The 16,366-nt window shown below is 42.2% G+C and overlaps 1 protein-coding gene across 1 annotated transcript in view; it reads left to right on the forward strand.

Moving 5' to 3' along the window:
* USP34 (ubiquitin specific peptidase 34) overlaps positions 1–16,366 on the forward strand; it is a 257,649-nt gene that overhangs the window by 173,823 nt on the left and 67,460 nt on the right. Inside the window, exons 42-49 of the mRNA XM_029911897.1 lie at positions 1,720–1,883; positions 3,114–3,179; positions 4,545–4,691; positions 4,782–4,838; positions 4,957–5,034; positions 11,483–11,577; positions 13,182–13,354; positions 14,160–14,313. Coding sequence (XP_029767757.1) covers positions 1,720–1,883; positions 3,114–3,179; positions 4,545–4,691; positions 4,782–4,838; positions 4,957–5,034; positions 11,483–11,577; positions 13,182–13,354; positions 14,160–14,313 — 934 coding nt within the window. The remainder of the gene's footprint in view (positions 1–1,719; positions 1,884–3,113; positions 3,180–4,544; positions 4,692–4,781; positions 4,839–4,956; positions 5,035–11,482; positions 11,578–13,181; positions 13,355–14,159; positions 14,314–16,366) is intronic.

The raw sequence follows: 16,366 nt of genomic DNA on the forward strand, positions 1-16,366 counted from the left end.
GGGACAAGTGGCGTTAGTTATGCGACCCCCGAGCGGTCGGCGTCCAAGGCAAAGGAAGTATATCCTACAGTATATCAAAGACTGCACTCCTGTCAGACAAATAAGATGTGCTGTTTCCAGAAAATATAGCTAAGGCATCAATAAATGATAGGAGTTAGAGGCAGTCAGGGCCAAAACATCCAATTTAAGAAATTGAATTAGACTGAGATCCTTATTTTTATAATATGCCCCCCATTTTTTATATTTTATCACACATTTTTTTGTCATAAATAGGAAAGGCAACATTTCACAATTATGTTACATTTGGTGCTTGCCTTTTTATATTTGTGAGGCTACTAGTAGGGCCACCTTTCAGCATGGCTCCAAAATGCGCACACAGTATTTGCAAGCACATCAGTTTGTGTGTGCCAAAGTTGGCATTTTGAAGCACATCTGTTTGCCTGCACAAATGGGTACACTTGCAGATTTCCTAAGTTCATTTCAGAGGCCTGCTGAAAATTTTCTGTCACTATGAACTTGTCATACGAAACGGACTCTCTTAATATCCGTAACTTTCCAGAAATACATTTCTATAAGAGAAGTAAATAATATTTTGAAAGTACTTTGGTATGCCTGAAAGACACTTAACATTCATAATTATAATGTATGAATGCCTTTGTTACTGATGGAAAGCTGTTTTGTGTACTATTTTGGGCCAGATTGTGGCTTTAAGACACAGTCTGGGGGGCTGTCAAAGCCATATTACCAGAGGTAGAGCTCTAAGTGTACATCTACAGGAGGATAAAACCCATGCGGCATAACTGTGGCTGACTGAGGTCAGCTGACTTGGGCTCACGGGGCTCAGGCTGCTGGGCAAAAAATTGCTGTATAAACATTTGGGTTCAAGCCGGGGCCAGATGCCCAAGCACTGCGAGCCTAAGCCAGCTGACCCAGCTCAGCTTTGGGTTTTTTATCCCTGTGCAGACAAACCTTGAGACACTCTGCTTGTAAGGAGTCACAGTGCCTCCCAGAGCACATGAATAGTAGTACATCTCTTGCAACAGACTTAAAGAAGATGCAACAGGCATTCTCTCCTGCACCTCCACATAGCTTTGCTACTCAGTGAAGGAGGTGGGGCAGGATGTGTGAACCATTACTACTGCCTTTCTCCTTCGGATTGGCTAGCCATCCTGGGGCCACTATAGGGGTATATCTACACTGCAGTCAGGAGGTATGATTGCAGCACATGTTAAGCTTTTCCAAGCTAGCTTTGAGCAACCTAGCTGATTAAAATTAGCAGTGAAGCTGTAGCAGTTTAGGGTGTGGCACGGGCTAGCCACCTGAGTACAACCCTGCCTGGGACCTAGCTATGTACTCAGTGGCTAGCTCATGCTGCTACAGCTTCACTGCTATTCTTAGCAAGCTAGCAAACCTACATGTGGTAAAATCACATCTCCCGACAGCAATGCAGACACCCTAGGAGAGAGCGTGTCCTGCACTCAGGAGAGTGTGAGGACTGCAGCTGTGCTTCAGACTTCTCGGGAGGGCCTGTTTATGCTCATTCTGTCCCCCCATGCACATGCTCAAGGTGCAGGCACAATCTGGTTCATTATGTCTGTAAATCTAGAATATATAAACATATTTTAATGAAAAGCATAATGTTTTGTAATTATGTATTTTGATGTCTTCGTAAAAATTTACTTTGAGTTGATTTATTTTTGTAATTCATACTTTTTCCAGCTTCCCATGCACCTTACAAATGGGATTATTGGCCACATGATGATGTTCGAGCTGAATGCAGATTTGTTGGTCTAACTAATCTTGGAGCAACTTGTTACTTGGCATCCACTATTCAGCAGCTGTATATGATACCAGAGGCTAGACAAGCCATTTTTACTGCTAAGGTATGATTTCATGTTTTATTTTTAACTAGTGTTCCATTTATAAACATATGCATACTATTATATTAATTATTTCATTATGATCAAATAATGATATTTTTTGTTAGTGGCTAAGGTGGAAAGAGGTGTGTTTTTTTCTAAATATTTGTAATACAAAATATGATAGTTCTTTAAAGCACAATTGTGATAAATCCCCACTCTTAAATCCATGCTGCTAGCATGCAACACCATAGATTATTGTGAATTAAATAGACTTTTATGTAAATTGTATATAAACTGCCTATCATTCCTGTTTCCCTTACTTCTTTTTACTTATTTGTCCTTAAATTGTGAGCTCCATTTGTCCTTAAATTGTGAGCACATACTATCTTTCTTGAATGTTTGGAAAGTGCCCTACACAAAGTGGGTGCTAGCATAAATAAATATTTAAAAAATACTTTTAATAGATTAAAGTTGTGAGCCCGTTGGTTGCAACAGTGAACATTGCACTCTGCTCCCTGAATAATAGGATGTGGATGGCATCTATGGCCCTAACTTCTAGTTCCTTTCTGATCAGTGTTGATGAAGGACCTCCTCTGAGCCACTGTTGTCAGCTGCTATTCCACCTAACCACAGTTCAGCCAGGATTGCCCTGCTGGAAACTGAGGAAGGTCCTTGGCCACTCACCAGAACACTAGTAATTATTGGATAAGGTCTTCAAGAACTCCAGCCCATTAGAGCACCATCCTGGAGTCACCCATTGGGAGCCACCTACCTTTATGTCATTACTGAATGAAAGAAAGTAGTGGTCCCTAATTTAGGATACTAGGTTTTTTTGTTTTTGTTTTTCTTTCAATGAGGACTGGAGTCATACATTGGGATCCAGGGGTGAATTTTTAGAAAATACTAACCATTGTGTAAACTCCATTTATCAGAAAACAATCTAGGTTTCCGGTGAAATAATGTGTTAAAATGCAGAAAATGAGGTTGTAGTACATTAGGTTAAAAAAAAAAGAAAAGGAATAGATATACACACACATTGTGTGTGCTTGCATGCGTATGCATGTAAATATATATGATCATTATGACTGTGTCATTTATACTAAAATAAAATACCATTAAAATATTTTTTGTAAAAAGAAATGCAATAATTGGGCTAATTGTTCTATACCTTTTTAGTGCCGATTTTTGGGGAGATTTCTAAGCAAAAAAATTAGAAAAAGTTGTAATCCTATTTTATGTATCTTTTTTTAGTATTCAGAGGACATGAAGCACAAGACCACTCTACTAGAACTTCAGAAAATGTTTACATATTTAATGGTAGGTTCTAAGAAGCACTTAATGGGGGAGGAGGGAGGAAGGGAAGAAGAAGAAGAAAAATTAATTCTCTGTATGAGTATGTCTACCCTTGGAGCTTAGAGTGTGGTTTCCAGCTTGAAAACACAGACTTGTGCTAGCTCTAGTAAGCTAGTATGCTAAAAATAGAATGTAGCTATGGCATAAGCTGCAGAGTGGGCTAGCCTTCCTGAGTAGATGCCTAGGATCTTACATGGTCATGTACTCGGGGCGGCTAGCCACCTCCACAGATCATATTACTGCAGTTATATTCTATTTTTAGCATGCTAGCTAGTGCGAGTCTGTCTCCTCAAGCTGGGAATCACACCCCCAGCTCCCAGCATGAACGTCCCCTATGTTTTTGTAAATTTATGGCATGATAAATGTATTTGTACCCAATATGTTAAATAGGCAGTAGAGAAAAGTTGTATATTTAATTGTATGTTTAAAGTTAAGAAAATTTTAACACTAAGGGCACAATTGTGGTACTAAACAACCTTGCATTAAAGCGCAGTGCTGATGTATATCATCTAAGACGAGGCTCCTTGAAGCATTGTGCCTCAGCTCTAATGCGCATGCTCTACATATACCCTGTAGGGGTTCTGAGGGTAATTAAATACTTGCAGCTGGCCCGGGCTATGGGGCTGTATAATTATGGTGTAGACGTTTGGGCTTGAGCTGGAGCCTGGGACCCTCCTACCTCATGTGATCCTGGAGGTTAAAGGTTAGATGTGCCTAAATTGGTTCCTAAAAAGCAGAAATATCCAGTTAAGGCATCTTTTCTTTAACATACCTTTAACCCTCCTACATCATTTTTACCACTTTCACTGACAAAACTCCTCTTTGCTATAATTAAATCCCCAGACCTCCAACATACATAGTAACACCATATGCAACACATTCTTCACAATCACATTATATATAATGCAGATCCTTAACTCTGATCAAAATAACATTAACGTAGATGTCTGTCAAACAATTGGGAACCAGTGAACTATATGATACGTTGTTTGCCCATGGAGAAGAATGACTGAATCGTCAAATCTCTATTGAAATGCTTTTATTTGACTTTTAATAAGTATTTATTTGTAATATTAATGCTACACCTGTATTCTGCTAGTGATTTTGAAACAGTTTGGTAGTTAATTTTTTCAGAAGCATTTAAATTTTCCTTTATCATATTCCACCACCTACCAAACAGTATTCTTGATATATTTTTATACATTTATTTTTAGATACATATATTTGTATATTTTTTATATTAACTGTATTCATGTTTTTATATACATTTTATTTTAAAGTTGTTTTTTTTCATATATATATATTTTTTTGCCTTTTTCCCCCCAAAAGGAAAGTGAATGCAAGGCATACAATCCAAGGCCTTTCTGTAAAACCTACACCATGGATAAGCAACCACTTAACACTGGAGAGCAAAAAGACATGACAGAATTCTTCACTGATCTGATAACAAAAATTGAGGAAATGTCTCCAGAATTGGTGAGTTCTTAAAGCATGCTACAAAAGGGGGCTCTTAAAGCTATAGATTTGCTCAAGCTTTGTTCACAGAATTCGTTCATTTATTCACAGAAAAATACAGTGAAAAGTTTATTTGGAGGGGTCATTACAAACAATGTTGTTTCTTTGGTAAGTATCACTTTCTTTCCTGCCCACTTCATTCCAAGATTAGAATATCCATTTTAAAGTATCAGGATAATTCATTGACTTTCCTTTACCACTTTTCTGTTTTGCTATTTTCATTGAGGACTGTGAGCATGTCAGTCAGACTGCTGAAGAGTTCTATACAGTGAGGTGCCAGGTGGCGGATATGAAGAATATTTATGTAAGTACTACCATGATGGCAGTTGTAATATAGATCATAATGTTTTAAGGAAATTAGCTCAGTCATGTAAGAGATTTCTTATTTTACTGTATTGCATATGCTGCTGCTTTCCACACCTGCACTTTAATTTGAGCACAACGCTGGGCTTTGTTATGACTCCATAATTTGGTAATATTGGGTGACAGCTGTTCCATTGCAGCAGCCCATCAGTGAGTGGTCCCAGGAGTTGATTTAGAACCCTTCAAGGATCCTGAACACAGCCCGGCTGGGAGCCCTGGAGCAGCCCCTCACCTGCTCCAGAGACAGCCCGGAATACAATTCCCAGCTCACAAAGATTCAGATAACATTTGCAGATACAAAAGTTTGACTGGGGCAGTTTGACCCATCTCCGTACAATAGTGTTCTGCAGTTTCCATACTTCCAAGGTCTTGCATCTGTCACAAAAGGTTTTTGTAGTTTTAAATGTCAAAACTGATGAATGTATTAAGTGCTTGCTTAATTTCATTTCGTATATCAAGGTCATTTTTAAAATTGAACTATGTTTTAAGCCAAAATCGCATGTTTGAGTATTGTCCATACAAGTCCCCACTCCTGTAGAGTGGGCCTGTGCAGAGCACCAAAGCTCAGTGGAAAGCTTGGACCTTGAGGGACAGAGGTACATGTTGCTCCCACAGCTAGAAGGAACCAGTGATGTGATGGATCTCTCCATCTCTAGATTGTTGACCATCTTATCTGTTTTTTCCTGTAGTAGGATAGTTAATTTTCTTAATAGTTATTAGGATAGGTTTAACATTGTTTGTTTAAAAAAAAAAAATTGTTGATTTTCTTAGTTGGGAACTACTTTGGGTTCGTCATCCTTATAGGAAGAGGGGTTCCTGGAAGAAAACAAAAAAGACTAAGTTTAAAGAATGCCTACTTCACAGTTTATTTCCTAGTCTCTGACCTCCATATCCATGTATCTAGAGGTTTTGGTAAGGGGCATTTACCTAGCCTGTGCCACATCTGCATAAAGTTACAACCTGGGCATGGAATTTCATCTGTAATCCATGCTTATGGAGAACAACCTACAGCTTCCAAGGCAGACTCACAACCACCTTCAGGCATTTCTTCAAAGATACAATCTTGGGTTTTTCAGAAACCCAGTGCTGAGAGAGTATCAGAAACATCTGGTAGACCAGACAGGGCTTTGGCCTCAGTTCCACAAAGTTATTTTTTGATGTCAAGAGATTGAGAGAAGAAGATATGGCACCATCAGTCCACAGAGTCCTTTTCTCTTCTAAGAACTACTCCTGAGGGAATTATGCACCACTGTGCTTGTGCAGAATTCATATCTCCCACAGATTTCTTTGCTTCCCCGCAGAAAAATGACTTTCTAACAGGGAAGCAAAGGGAAGCTGCAAGAGCAGTCACACACCACTTCCGAGCAGCATAGGTACATCATTTCAGGCACCCAGAGCAGCCGGCGGAGAGGTAAATCACTGTGGGTCTGGGGACACCCCAGTCAGTGGCTCTTACCCTCAGCCAGGATCAGCTGCTTATCCTGGCTGGGCTGGAGGCAGGAGAGGATGAGACTTCCTCTTCCCCTGCAAGGAGTGGCTGGGGCTGTGTCAGACCTACCCCCAGAAACCTCCCGCAGCTGTAGGAAGCTCAGCCTCCTCCCCTGCTGCCTCCCCCCATCGCTCCTCCGCTGTGTGGGGAGAGGTCACTGTACAGGGAGCTACTCCACCATCCACCCAATCCCCATGCATCCAGACCTCCCATACTTAGACACCCCTGCCAATCCTCACCCGGTACATCCCCCTAGCCCTCCATACCCGAACCCCACCCCACTGAACCTCAGCTCCTGCATCCAGAGCCCCCCTTCACCCAGCCCCCCTGGCTCCAGACCCCCACCCCTGTACCCAGATACCCCCCAGTGAGCTCCCTACACTCAAACCCCCACCCTGATGCCCCAGCTCCTGCACCACCCTGAGCCTGACATCCAGACCCCCACGCCAATGACCCCTAACTAGCTGCACCCAGACCCCCACCCCACCAAGCCCCACTCCCCCAGCACCCAGACCCCACTGCTGAGATACCCAGAGCCCTCCGCTGAGCCCCAACCACCTTCACTTGGAAGCCCCTGCAGAGTCCTATTGCCCCTGCACCTGGAACACCCCTCCCCTCCCAACGAGCCTCTGTGCATCCAGATCCCCCCACACCTACGGCCCCAACTGAGCTGCCTGCACCCAGATTGTCCCACACACAATCCTCTCACCCCACACCTGGATCCCCCCACACTGATCCCCTTCACACTTGGATCCTGCCTGGTTAAGCCTCCCTGCTCACACCTGCTGCAGAGGGCCAGGGCCACAGGGTGTTTCTGGGGCAGGCCCAGGCCTTGTACTGTTTCGGGGTCGGATGCAGCTTCACCACTGAGTCCGTGTCCTGAGGCTGGGGGGGCTGCAGTGTGATCTTCCACCTTCATGTAGCCAGTGGCCTGTGCTCCTCACTGCCATGCTGGAACCTCTGCATTTATTTATTGACAAATTGTAGAATTTTAAAATGTGTGCAGAATTTTAATTTTTTTGGCGCAGAATGCCCTCAGGAGTATAAGAACTAAAGACTCTCTTTTATCCCCCAGTCTCTGTCTCAGTTTCACATTCAACATAAGAGGAGTACTCTGTGCGCTTTTCTCCATCCTGGAACTAGTTCTTGTTATCACTGAAGAGAAGTTCTTTTTCGAGTGCTTGTTCATGACCATTCCAATCAGGTGTGTGTGCGCGCTACGTGCACGACAGCCGGAATATTTTCCCCTTAGGGTCGGCCTGGGCGCCTCCTGGAGTTGCGCCTTCATGGCGCCCAACATAGGGCCCTCCCGACCCCTCACCCCCCCAGTTCCTTCTTACCGCCGGTGACGGCTAGCTGGAACAACTGTTGCTCTTGCATTGCAAGTGCTTTTGGCAGTGTCCACTTCAGTCTTCATTGTTAAATAGTTGTAAACAGTTCGTTAGTTATTAGTCATAGTTGTTGTGATTCTTGGGGGTTCCCCCCCCACAACGTTTTCCCTGGTTCTGGGGTATGCCCCGGTCGCCAGGGTTCAAACTCTGCAAGGATTGTGGCAAGTTTATGCCGAAGAGTGACCTGCACTCTTCTTGTCTACGGTGCCTTGGTGATTGCCACCAAAAGGACAAGTGCAGGATCTGCAAGGTATTTTGCCCTAGGACCCTTTAAGACCAAGATCAAAGGCTCAAGATCCTACTAATGGAAGCAATCCAACCCGGGGACCGCAGAACTTACACAGAGCACTTCCTCGTCGGATCACAGTGCTCCAGCGCCAACGGTGCGCGAGCCAGTGCCGAGGAAGGACCCTAAGGACTCACGGCTCTGCCCATAAGTAACCCTCTTCTGTCCGGCACCATTCTCAGTCCCCGATACTACAAAAGAAGAAAAGGCCAGATAGGGGTCGCTCTCCCCCTCTAAAGATCAAGGGACCTACGGGATCGAAGCACATCTCGAGCCAGGCCACCTCGTCTCTCCAGCCCTTCAGGGTCTCGTTGATTCCTGCCCCATCTGGGGTTCAATTGAGTCCAAACCCTCAATGGTCCACGGACCACCAAGGTAATCACCTCCAGCTCCCCTTGACGCCTGAGGCATTCGAGGCAGCCAAAGACCTTATATGCCTCACGGCGCCATCCTCTCCACAGAAGAGAGACAAGTCACTGGTAACTGCACAGTCCCAGCTCCAATCAAGGGGCAAACCAGCGATGATGGCACGCCGATCCCCATCTCCGGCGAACCTCTCCCTGGCACAGCCCATCCACGCAGGGGAGCCGCACCGGTCCCCGACCTCTCGGCACCGCTCTCTGGCAGCCCAGAGTACCGCTCCTCCGTGGTTCACCTACTCAGAGACCTCAGAGTCGGATGGAATCCTATTGCTCCAATAGGACCAGGAGCAGGAGGTCCAGATCCCGCCGCGACCATCAGCCCTACCTGGCACTGTGGCCTCCGCAGTGGCAGCCTTCGACGCAGTGGCCCTTTTGGGCATCCTGGGCGTATCGCCAGATCCAGGGTCGAAGGTCCAGGTCGGCATCAGTGTCCTCGGTGTCCTTCGTCCCCCCTACCACTCGTCCCTGACCTAATGATGCAGGATCATGGCCACCTCCAACACCTGAACTTCAAGTCGCTCCACCTCACAGAGTGGAAGCTCCATGGCTGAACGTGGTGGAGCTGTCCTGCTCTGATCAAGTGAGACAAGTTCTCCTTGGCAGTAGAAAGCCCTCCACAAGGGCGATGTACCTGCCCAAGTGGAAGAGGTTCTCCGTCTAGTCGGAGCAGCACCATCAGTCTCCAGTGCTTGCCTCGGTGCCATTTATACTGGACTACCTCCTCCATCTTAAGCAACAGGCACTGTCCATGAAGTCAATAAGAGTTCACTTGGCAGCCATCTCCACCTTCCATCCGGGCACAGACGGCTACTCAGTCTTCGCGAATCCAATGGTCAGCCGTTTTCTTAAAGGTCTCGACAGACTATTCCTGCAAGTACGACAGCCTATCCCGGCTTGGGATCTCAATCTAGTCCTTTCCAGACTTAAGGGACCACCATTTGAAACACTGGCGACGTGCTCCCTGCTTTATCTCTCTTACAAAGTGGCATTTCTGGTGGTGATAACCTCAGCTAGGAGAGTGTCGGAGCTCAGGGCCCTTACCTCAGAGCCTCCTTGCACTGTATTCCATAAGGACAAGGTTCAGCTCAGACCTCACCCGGCCTTTCTCCCAAAGGTGATCGCCCAGTTTCACATCAACCAGGACATCTTCCCAGTATTCTATCCTAAACCGCATTCCAGCAGCAGGGAGAAGAGGCTTCAGTCATTGGATGTCCATAGGGCGCTAGCCTTCTACATTGAGAGAACAAAGCCGTTCCGAAAATCCGTCCAGTTATTCATGGCAGTGGCCGATAGACTGAAAGGCCTCCCTGTCTCCTCGCAGCGTATCTTGTAGTGGATCACATCATGCATTCAGGAGTGTTACGACTTGGCGAAGGTGTCCGCTCTGCTGATCACTGCAGAGTCCACCAGGGCTCAGGTCTCCCCAGCAGCATTCCTAGCACAGGTCCCTGAGAGCCAGGGTGTAACAAACACATTTGGAAGTGATCTGCATGCTGGCAAGCTGTTTGTGAGCGTCCAGGTTGGGAGCTACAACAGTAAGGCATTGCAAGGTATTCCAGGGAAAGGGTGACACAGCTCCCACTGGTCTGGATTGCACCCCAGTATGTCACACCTGTCTTTATTAGTTGTTTCAGCAAATGAGAAAATTAGCCATATAGATCTCATAGAACCATCCTGACTCATAAAGATGCCAAGAAGATAGATTTTGTAGAGTGGAAGTCACACTCGTGCCATCTTCTAGGTGAGAGTGACAAATTTCTAAGATCTGCTGGTTTGGTATGATTTCTAATTTGGCATAAGATTACTGCCTCCTTAGCCAGTCTTCCTGCAGAATTGAAGGAGGAAGGAGATAGTTTCTGAAAACGAAAATGTTTAAAAGTATTCCAAATGATGCCTGATCTGTAGCCATAAACTATTAATATGAGCAAAGCTCCTTTACAGAAGTGCAAGGTCTATCAGTACATGCAGAATAAAGGGGAAGACTTCCCAGTTGAAGGGCTGGATATCTGCATAATTTTTGCATGTTAGTGTTAATTGATTTATTGTATGATCTCCAGTTAATGATTTTAGGTCAAAAGGAAAATTGTAGATATGCTAATGATGATGAAATCAGCCATTTGATTTTGTTTTTTCCTTTCTTTGACACTTGTGTATGTGCTGATAGTTAATAAAGTAAAACATTAATGCATTTTGTGAAGAAGGCTGACCCAATGGTTAGAGTGCTAGACTGGAATTTGGGACACTCAGGTTCAATTTACTGCTCCACCACAAACTTTTAATGTGACCATGGGCAAGTCATTTAGGATAGATCTGCAGTGCGATAAAAAGCCTGTGGTGCTGAGTCTCAGAGCCTGGGTCAGTTAACTTGGGCTAGTGGGACTAACTTTAGGAGCGTAGAAGTTCAGGCTTGGGCTGGAGCTCGGGCTCTGAAACCTTGCAAGAAGGGAGGGTCTCAGAGCCCAGACACAGATCAAGCCCAAACATCTACACACACATTTTTAGCCTCTCAGCCTTAACCCTGCGAGTTTGAGTCAGTTGACCCAGGCTCTGAGACTCAGCACTGTGGGTGTAGATATACCCGTAGTCTCTCTTTGCTTCAATTCACCATTTGACAAATGGAGATAATAGTACTTCCCTATCTCACAGGGTTGTTGTGGGTGTAAATATATTGAAATTTGGCAAAGAGCTCAGATACCACAGTAATGCGTGCTATATATGTAGCTGATATAAACAGATTAAGTACCTAAGATAGATCTGAACCATGAAAGCATTTACTTACTTTTCTTGTTCATTGTACACAGGAATCTCTTGATGAAGTAACTATTAAAGATACCTTGGAGGGTGACAACATGTATACCTGCTCTCACTGTGGGAAGAAAGTGCGGGCTGAAAAAAGGTATAATAGTGAATAAACAAATGTTCTTAGCATTTCTTTCTAACTATTAGTTCCATTAATTTCTGTTCGTAGTTTCCATCAAGTGAGAGTAGTAGTCCAAAAATAATCTAAAATCATTATAATTATTTAATATTTGAATAACAATAAAACTGGAGACCCAAACAGGATCCTGGCCCCACTATCTAAAGCACTGTACAAACATATAAAGATGGGATCCCTATCCCAAAGAGCTTACAATATAAAAATATAATGACCTACATAAAACATTTTAGGAGAAGGTCACCTACTCCATAATGCCTGCCTTTCTAAAATTGTAGCCTCAATGCTCTCATTTTTCATCATAATCCTCACTGTTCCTTTTGTAGAAACAAATCTCAATGTATTTTGAACTCATTTACTGTATATGTTTTTGATCAGTCAACTTTGTTGGAAGTTTATTCCATATTTTTATTACTCTTTACACAAAGTGATTGGGTTCTTTAATCTTGATTTCTGCTTTTAAAATTGTTCAGTAGCTTTTGGAACTCTTTAAAATACATAAAGAAAGTATGTGTGTTATCTGTATCCTCTTATTTTATTTTTAAAATCTTCACCTGACATTGGAAGCCTCACAGTTGTTTTTTGAAGTGATTATAAGTGGCACAGGAGAAAGGTTCCCTACCGTCAGCCGTGTTAGTCTGTATCAGCAAAAACAACGAGGAGTCCTTGTGGCACTCTGATGAAGTGGGTTTTAGCCCACGAAAGCTTATGACCAAATAAATTTGTTAGTCACAAGGACTCCTTGGTGTTCCCTACTGTAAATCTTATAAATACGTTCTGGAGCCCAACGATTTTAGTACAGAATATGTTCTGCATTGAAATATGTCTACAAGAAAGAGTTTTGCACATAGATATATGAGCGGTGATGGCAGTTTAGCAGTGTAGTTAGCAGATGTTGGTGCCAGGGTATGCAAAAAACGAGGCTTAGAACCTAATAAGTCAACTATTTTCTATTTTTGCAAGTAAAAAAAGGGCCTAGTCTTTGTTAATGACTATCTAGATTGAAAAATTCAGATGATAGATTTAAGCCATGTGTGACTGGAATGAGAAAAATATAGATTTACACTATTGGAAAAGTGTTCCCCCCATCATCTTTTCATAATTCAAAAATACTGATATGATTTATTTAAAAAATGAAAAAAATCCTTGGACTGAGACTAAGCATGGAAAATATTCATCAGAAAAGATTATTTTTTTCAGATTGTAAACGGAATGTGAAACAGCACACAAAACAGAATCATTATTCTTTATAAGAAGTCCCTGATGTAATCTTTACCGTAGGGAGTGCTGTTATGTGCTTACTGTAATAATGGCTGCTTTAAATCGGTATTCTATCCAGTACCATAATGTAATCCCTGTTACATGTCATCTGATGACAAGATTTTTTATAAAATGTGACTAACTGATACTGTGTAAGGGATTGTGGTAGCTGATTTTTACATTTTAGGTGACTATTTCTAACATGAGCTGGAAATGAATGACAGGAGAGAAAGTTTTGAGAGATTTTGTGGCAGTATTATCTAAGCAATTCAGTTTTCTTAAATATTAATTTCTTTTGTCGTTAGGGCATGTTTTAAGAAATTGCCTCGCATCTTAAGTTTCAACACTATGAGATACACATTTAATATGGTCACCATGATGAAGGAGAAAGTCAACACACACTTCTCATTCCCTTTACGTTTGGATATGACACCTTACACAGAAGATTTTCTCATGGGAAAGAATGACAGAAAAGAAGGTAATTGATTTTGCTTTGTCCCTATAGTTTTCCAACAGCCAAACAGTGCTGAAAATTCAACCTTTTTAAAATTTTTGTCTAGTAGTATAATATATTGTCAGTTAAACTGCATAGCCAAGTGGCCCAGGGCATATGGTGAAATTCATGGAAATTAAGCTCTAAAAAGTCATGGAATAGTAATATTTCTTAGCAATACACACAAATCCAAATAGTTAATAATTCTAAACACGTCTTTCTTGTAATTAATCCCACATCTTTCTGTCTTCTCCTTCATGTGAGGTTAAAAAAGCAGCTAAAGGCTTATGAAGCCTATATTTTTATTTGTTTACAAAGAAATTGTAATTTATTGTATTTAATATCCAGTGACTGCTAAATCATTTTCTTTGTAAATACAGCACAATAACCAATATAAATTATTGATAAAACTATTTTTATAATGAATTATTAATTCCTGGCTTGTTATGTATAGATTGTTGTTGATTTGTTTTATATTTGCAGGATAATATGGTGGCCAAATTCTTGAACTTTATTAAATGGTCCACCAGTAAGGAGCATACATAAACTGCAAAAGCATTACTATGTATGCCTGTATTCTGGGTCAGAAGCAACCTCACAAGAATAGTGACCCATGCTCCACCTGTTGAGTGTTGGCTTTCTGGCTGCTACCTATGTGCAGTGCCTAGAAGAAATATGCTGTTTGTTAATGTATTTGGCAAGAAGTATTTACTGTAAGTTATCTGTATTAATTCTAGTGTTGTGAAGGTTCAAGGAATAACTTGCTAAATATTGTATTAAATTATTTAAGGTTTTAAGGACGACGGTGAATATTTAAAAGAAACTGAAAGTTACGAGTACGATTTGATAGGCGTGACAGTTCATACAGGAACAGCAGATGGTGGTCACTACTACAGTTTTATCAGAGATATAGTCAATCCGCATGCTTACAAAAACAACAAATGGTGAGTTAAGTGTTTAATAATTCTTGTTTGTGATGTATTTGTATTGTGATGTATTGGTAAATTCTTAAGGTGACAATGTCATCTATTTCAAATACGGTACTTTAACTCCCTTGCTTGAACTGTCCTGTTAAATAATTGCAAATATTTTTATTTATCAATTTATCTTCTTCCAATCAACAAACATTTTCTCCTGGTTTTGGTGGGGCCTTTAAAAGAGGGTGAGCATTGGGTGGATTGATTAGAAAGTAGCTATTTAGAATCCACTGTATGTTCTCGATTAAACTCTAGAAGTTTAAAGATAGGTCAGATTTTCCTACATTTCTTGCTTGTGTTACATCAGTTTTGTAAAGTTTATTAACTTTGCCATGCCAGTAGTGCGGACCACCATATGCCATTGATCCTGGTTGCATGTGTTCAGCACAAGATGTTCCAGATGCAAGTCATAAGATTGTAGAGAATCAGTGTACATGCTTGTGTAATAACTTTGATGTATGCAAGACATATATGAAGCAGAACAAAATTATTACTCTTTACACTGTGTGCTTTTTTATGCTAATTAATATTGCAGTAAAATGTATTATTAGCAGTTCAATGCACATTAACAACTTTGATAAGGTGACTAGGTTTCTGTATGTCAGAGATGCCAACTACTTTGGAAGATAATGTTTACATTTCCTTTTGTAAAGCAGATTCAGAAAAAAAAAACCCAACTTGTTTCCATTATGATTATAATTATTCTTTGTCCTTCAACTTTTGTCCTTTTTGTTTTGTCAGTTTTTAACTATCAATTTTCATGGAGGTGCTTAACTTTTCATTTTGCTTTTCTTTAAATCTGTTCAACTCTACATCTGGGAAATTCTCCATTGTTACACTTCAGTTATCAAAATTTGTTCTTACTGTACTTTGATACATGCAAAATATTGTTTTGTCTCATCTGGAATTTACAAATTTGCTAGTGTTTTCCAAGCTGTTGAATTTTCTCAGTGTTCAACACTTACCAGATGTAATTAACAGTGGTATGTCTGAAAATTTTGTAGCCTTTATTTTTTCTATCCCCAGTAGAAAAGGGAAAGGGAGGGAGGCAGTTCCTCTAGCAGGGCCGGCTCTAGGTTTTTTGCTGCCCCAAGCAAAAAAATTTTTGGCTGCCCCCCCCAAACTGCACCCTCCTGCCGCCCCAGCCCTGGGTCACTGGTAATTCGCTCCCAGGGCGGGTCATTCAGCAGGAATTTTGGATGTGCACAGAACACAGACAGGATTGGTTCCCATATGGTTACAGAACTGCAGTAAAGTGGAACAATTTTCAGCTTGTGTGATTGAAGGATATCTGGATGCATATTATAAGACTGTTCTACATAAATGAGGAAAAGTTGAGGTGCCTTTATTATTCTTTTGTTCCATTCTTTGTTTCTATGGGGAATTTGCCAATGCAATATCACTGTCTTCCTTTTAAACAAATAAAACAAAAAAAAAAAAAAAGCAATGGCTGTTGAAAATAGCAGTTCCAGTCCTAATAACCACTGGGAAGCATTTCTTGCTCAATTTACTCTACTTTTTCTACAGCAAGTTACAGTGGATCAGTATATTTGATTTGGGAGAAATGAAGTAACAGCTGCCCAAATTGAGCTTGAGCCCTCCTGAATTTTGAGGTGTTCAAATCTGGAAGGCAGGTGCTAGATTCCCTTTCTGAATATTAGCTAAATCTGGAAAAGAAAAGTCAATTTCTGCTTCCATGGCTCAGAAGTGTAAATCCTCCTATCTGCCTGGTACTGTATCTAAAGCTGCCCAGGTCCTAGTAGAGCCTCCCCTCCCTTACTTTTCATTTTTAATTCTAGTGGGATCTCCCTTGCTAGGCTTCAGATAGAGAGGTGCACTGTCCATTTAGTCCACCCAATTCTTTCTTTGGGGGAGAGCCCAGGGCTGGGGTGGCAGGAGGTGTGGGTGGGGGGAGAGCCCAGGGCTGGGGCGGCAGGGGGGTGCGGGTGGGGGCCAGAGCTGGGGCAGCAGGGGGTGTGGGTGGGAGAGAGCCCAGGGCTGGGGCGGCAGGAGGTGCGGG

Source organism: Terrapene carolina, unplaced genomic scaffold (genome assembly GCF_002925995.2).
Source record: "Terrapene carolina triunguis isolate 2854851 unplaced genomic scaffold, T_m_triunguis-2.0 Scaffold132, whole genome shotgun sequence".
Taxonomy (NCBI): Eukaryota; Metazoa; Chordata; order Testudines; family Emydidae; genus Terrapene; species Terrapene triunguis.